We start from the raw sequence: 6,000 nt of genomic DNA on the forward strand, positions 1-6,000 counted from the left end.
AGGTTACCATTCAGAGCCTAAACAGTAACGCTTTTGTTTTCCAGGTTGCAGAATATCTGTATGCTAATAAGATGGCTTTCCGATACCCAGAACCTGAGGACAAGGCCAAATATGTGAAAGAAAGAATATGGCGGAGTGACTATGTCTCCCTGCTGCCGGATGTGTATGACTGGCCAGAGTCTTCACTGAAGCCTCCTCAGATATCAGAGTAGAAGCTTTCCCATTAAGACATTCTGTGCTCCAGGGACCCGCTATTTTCAGACAAAAAGATAATGTTCTCAGAGTTACAGTGTCGTCTGTTTTATTCCTCAGCACCACTTTGCTTGGCATTTTTTCCTGTGACTCTCACTTTCATTGGGGACAGATATGTTGAGTCTGCTGTTAATGCCCTACTGTTCACGCCAGCCAGTGCCCACAGTGCAGGCCTGGCGTGCTGTAGCCCTGATGCTTCGCCACTTCGTGCTGTTACATGAATGTATCTTTCATGTCTTCCGCTCAGTTTCTCTAGGCTGTGGACATGAGTATAAAATGTTGAGGAGACGCCAAATTTTAACCTAATTCCAAAGAAAAATTGTCAGTCCTTAAAACTGCTTTTTCATATATGCTTTTGCTTCATTTTACTTTCATGCTCTGAAATCCCTGTAGTAGACAGACTTGGGGAAATCCGAAAAAAAAAAATTCCCGATTTCCTAGAACCAAATCAAGGCTAGCTTTATAAAGTATAGAGTGGAGGAGCTAGTGCTGCCTTGAGACAAACTGAACAGTCCCATGCAACAGTGTACAAAACCACTTCTACTTAATAAAGGTAATTCCGTACTTTTATTTGCTTCAGTTACATTATCTTATTGACCAAGCAGAAACTTAGGTCTGTGGGTTATGAAAACCCAGTTTCATTGTCCTCACTTCTAGTTGAGGGAGTATCACTACCTAATGTTACGACTAATGTCACGTAACTTGGAAATAGTAGCTAAAGGAGTTAACTACAGCCTATTTCTGTCAGTCATTTCCTTTATTTTGCAGTAATTAGGGCTCCTCCTAGGATACATTCCTTTGAATATTAGCAGTGACATCTTTCTCTTCCGAGAATGATAACAGATTCCAAGCTCAGTGGAGACAATAAAGTAGAGTTAGACCAGGAAATGCCTTTTTTTCAAGACTAGAGTCTCACTATATAGCTTTGGCTGTCCTGGAACCCTGTAGACCAGGCTGACCTAGAACTCACAGAGATCCACCCGCCTCTGCCTCCAGAGTGCTGGGATTAAAGTTGCGTCCCACAACACCCGGCAGCAACTGTCATTTTATTTTTGTCCCAGGAAGATGGTCTGAGCTGTATAAAGATATGAGTGCTCGAGAGACACATGTTGGTGATTCTGAAGGACGTCTCTAAAGTATTTGGAGACATTTTATGGCTGTGGTATTCGCCTGTCTAGATGCTTTGAGGGACAAAGCTTGTTTTTATTTTGAGACTGTAGCAAGCTGTCCTGGAACTCACTATGTGTCCCTGGCTTGCTTCCAAGCGCTGAGATCATAGTTATGAACCACCATGCCCTCCCTGCTCAGGGACAGAACTTAAGAATGCTCACCCTGGAATGGTAGCAGTATCAAGCACTTCCTAGGTATTTACCACAGTACATGTTTTATACTCTCTGTAGGCAGAGGGACCTTCTCCCCGTCCTCCTGCTTAAAGAGGTTGATTTGAAATTCTGAAAATAATGTATTTAGATTGCTTAGCGAGCACCAGACCTTCGGTTCAGTCCGTGGGACCACTCCCGGAAGAAGCAGGCCTGAGACGGCACTGCCATGTAAGCATGGGTACACATGATGGAGAGTTTCATGCATGAGCAGTCCCAAATCTGCTCAGTAAAATAACCAAGTAAGCCATAATCTGATTCATTCAATTATGACAGAAGGTTATACAGGTGTGGGCCTAGCACTGAGGCAGGAGGATTGCAACTTCAAAGCCAGATTGGACTGCATAGTATCATCCTGTCTCAGAAGGAACTCAAAAAATGAAAGCAAAATGATTCAGTGGTTAAGGCCCTTGTCCCCAAGTCTTGACACTTAACTTTAATCCCACGGCCCATATGGTGGAAAGAACTAACTTCCAGAAGCTCTTCTCTGACACCCACTCTGCCCCTCACCATAAATAGCTGTAACAAAAATTATGAAAAGCGTTTATTTTTTCATGTTTTTGTTTATATTCTGTATATGGAATCTTAATTTTGAACATTACAAGTATAAGAATTGCCAGCTTTTTTTGCTCAGTTTATTAAAGGTGAGGATATTTGCTGAATTAAAGTAATTTTTACTAAGATGTTGCTTATTAAATGTCTGGTACAGTTCACAGCAGTCATTGTTAAGGAGAAAGTGGCAAAGTGAAATATGGCCTACTTATAAATATTAATTACTGGATGTAAATTTAAGTGTTTATTATCTGAGAAGGGGAAGCCATGATGGCATCATATTGGGGGGGGGGCCGGGTTCTTGAGCCCTCCATGGGGAATTGTGCCAGGTAAAGGCAATTATTTATAGAGTGGTGATGGGGTAGAGAAACTGTCAAGATGGGTTCCCAGTAATCAATAGAGACAGGGCCAGTTTCCTTCCTTCCCACTGGGAGACAGAGTGCAAGCGAGAGTAAAGCTGACGCATAGATGTTCATGTTAAACTCTGAGAACTCATCAAACCATTTTCCTAGGGTGTCTTCCTCACCGGGAGGCTGCTTCACAATCACTGTGGGCATTTTAACTAGTGATCCCCCGTTCCCCCACCTTCAGACCCCTCTGCCCTCCAGCGGGGAGAGCCTGGCAGGTATATTTCAGGCAGACTCCCAGGGTTTTCTGATGGGCACCTTGTTCTCACAATCTCCGCCTTAATGTGGGACAGTGGCTTCTTAGCCCCAAGCTGCTGCTGGTGTGGTTTCAGGGTGGGGCTCACGATCTTGCACTTCTTTATACTTGTTTTTTATTAAATTATTTTTCATATAATATATTTTGATCCTCTTAATCCTCCCAGATCTCCCTACCTCCCTGCCCACTCAACTTCATGTTCTTTCTCTTTACCTTTGTCTCTTTCTCAGCAACGAACAAAAGCAATGTAGTGTGTCTAGGAGTAGTTGGCTAACGCAAAACAGACTCCATGTTTTTGATCTGGGTGTGTGCTTTTTGTTTGGGTTTTTTGTTTTGTTTTGTTATATTTGTTTTTGTCTTTTTTGGTTTGTCATTGAGATTTCATTTCTAATGATCTCCTCGGTGGTACCCATGCTGTTGGTTCAGAAGACTGGCTGAGTGGTTTTGCATGTACGTCCAGATTTAGTGCTCAGATACTGTATGCTTCAATTTCTGTGAAAAAGGTCAGCTGAAATTATCTCATATGGAATGGCTTTCATCTAATTTTCTTTAGTTGATACAGGTTTTTTTTTTTAAGTTAGGAAACTTTAGGCGTAATTTTTCTGAGAAAAAAAATATATAACCTAGGATACTTTAAGTTCATGAAACCTAGTGACCAGTTTTCATTTGTAAAAGAATAGCTATCCAATGGCTATTTGTGGGGGTGGTTTTCTTTTTTCTCTGAGAAAGAGGTTTTACAAAGTGACTAATGAATCAGACTGATGTATTAAGGCGCACAGTGTATTATTAGTCATTGCTCCCACAGGGAACTGTGACGGGGGAAAGTACAGATGTTCCTGTAGTGCTGTGTTTGGGGCTTTACTGTCGTATCAGTATTCTTGAGTTCACCCGCCGTACTTGGGAGCATTAATAACAGATCTCGGAGCTCCTGATTGGAATTCCATTTCCAGAGAAATCCCAGAGAGACTAGCAGCAGTGACCTGTTCCCACTCAAGATGTACTCCCTTGCTGACTGTGCATGAGTGACGGGTCTGTTATCAACCAGTGTGATTTGCACTTTGTACACAAAGTCAAACTGAAACCTAGTAGCTAGGTGTGGTGCTGCAGGCCTCTAGTCCCAGTGCCTGGGGGATAGAAGCTGGAGGCTCCAGAGTTAAAGGCTAGCTTCCACTACATACGGAGTCCAAGGTCAGCCTGGGCTACTTGAGACCCTGCCTCAAAAAACAAAACCCTCAAAAGATGAGCTAAAGTTACACACCAAATATTCAAGATAATTCAGCAACAGAAAACCAGTTCATCTGAAGTCAGATGTCCTAATGTGTGTGCTTGGAGAAGGAGTGCTGGGTTTTGATCTTTTATTCTTTCAAATTTCAAGCCATTCAGATAGTCCAAAGAGGCCATGCCTCGCTGAACTCTAATCTTTACTGGGATTTACTTAAAGTAGAAAGAAAATGTATTTCCCTCAAAGAGAAAATGAAATGACATTCACAGTTGGTATGTGTTAATCATGTGTTTAATTGTACCTGTGTGTTGAAAGGCCCCAGGCCAGCACATAAGTCAAGTAAATGTATCTTTGGCTACGTGATATTTCCCCAATAACTGAACTTTTTCATCTTTTTCTTCCAAGTCAAATGTATGTATAGCTTTGGTACTTGAGACATTATTCCTACATCCATCCCATACTCTGTTAAGTTTTAGACTCAGAGACATCTATTGGTCTGTATCCCTCAGTATATTTCCCGTCACTCAGCTTTTTGATTCTGGTTTTTGTGTTTCTGAGGCAGTGCCATTGAAACCTAGTCCAGCCTTACACTTGTGACTTAGCCTCCCCGGTGCTGGAATAGACTGCATACATCATCTTAGAAATTTTATTTTCCCTGTCCTGAGTACTTCCAGAAAATCATTGATTCTCATATGGCAGTGAATTGTCATCAGTGCATTTGATGTATACAGTTGACAAATCATGACACACCAGCTTGGATGGCTGTGCCTGCTCTGGGTCAGATGTTCAAAGCATTTCACATTTACATTGGAACGCAGTGCTTCTCACCCTACTGCACAAACAAGGGCAACATCACAGGAGGGCTGAAGAGCTTGTGGGGAGCAAGAGAGCTGGGGCTCAGCTTAGACCCCCGTCCGCCTCTGCAGCCAATTTTAGGCAAGTGAAAATTCTTCACCTATTTGTACAAGGTTGGTTTTGAGCCCTCCTGAATGCATTTTACCAGGTCATGTGATACCACCCCACCCCTGTTGTTCCTACTTAACGATCCAAATATGCTTCAAACATCTTATTTGTTAACTGTTAGGTGTATTTATTAAGGTGGGTTTGTTTGCTTTGAATTTGATAGATTACACCAAAGATTCTCAATAGCTGGCTCACTAACAACTCTTGATTTAGTAATATTCCTAGAACCACCAACTGCTATCACTGTTCTGCGTATCTGTGTCAGTGGCACGTATTTGCCACTCACTTTGTGACTCTAGTCCTGTGAGCGTGCACCAGGAAGACAGACTCTAAGTGACATCTATTTTATTATGTGCACATGCAACTTCCATGAAGGGAGGAATATGTGTGCAATAAGGAATTTCTGGAGAGCTATCTTAGCTAAACATTTGGCAAAAATCCTACCCGGTGTTTTGTTGGACTTTGCCTAATAAGCTTTCAGATTACCAGGAAGTAAAATTGTATTTTTCTAGTTGATGTTGTTGTGTTCCCTCCAGCAATATCGCCAGCGTCAACCGCCGACTTGAAGAAACCACACATTGCATGTCATTGCTTAGCCTTGCTCGCCTTGTATTAAGGTAAAATGGTGGGCTGACAGGTTTTGTAGTGGTGATTGTGTAGAGAAGACTAAGGGGGTGCTCTGTGTAGAGTACACCGTGCTGGGCTGACTTCTTACAGATAGTCTTGGGACTGCTGTAAAAAAAAAAAAACAACTTGATAATTATGTGAACTGTTTTTTCCCTTTTTGTGATATATTACTTGTAATGAGATGTGTTCGTATATTTTCTTAGTAAAATTTTTCTTATGCATAAAAAAAATGGATGGTGGCTTTGTTTTTAAAGGATACTTTTTAAACCGAGTATTATTGTGGGTCCTTCCTTTCCTCTGCTCTCTGCCCAAAGGCTTGACCCCTTGGGAATTCATTAGACA

General features: G+C 41.9%; 1 protein-coding gene across 1 annotated transcript in view; it reads left to right on the plus strand.

Annotated features, from left to right (window-relative positions):
* ME2 (malic enzyme 2) overlaps positions 1-5,783 on the plus strand; it is a 48,590-nt gene extending 42,807 nt beyond the window's left edge. The window contains exon 16 of the mRNA XM_084781035.1: positions 45-5,783. Coding sequence (XP_084637161.1) covers positions 45-212 — 168 coding nt within the window. The 3' untranslated portion in view covers positions 213-5,783. The remainder of the gene's footprint in view (positions 1-44) is intronic.
* The last annotated feature ends 217 nt before the right edge of the window (positions 5,784-6,000 follow it).

This window comes from Acomys minous, assembly GCF_964271855.1.
Source record: "Acomys minous genome assembly, chromosome: 4".
Lineage (NCBI taxonomy): Eukaryota > Metazoa > Chordata > Mammalia > Rodentia > Muridae > Acomys > Acomys minous.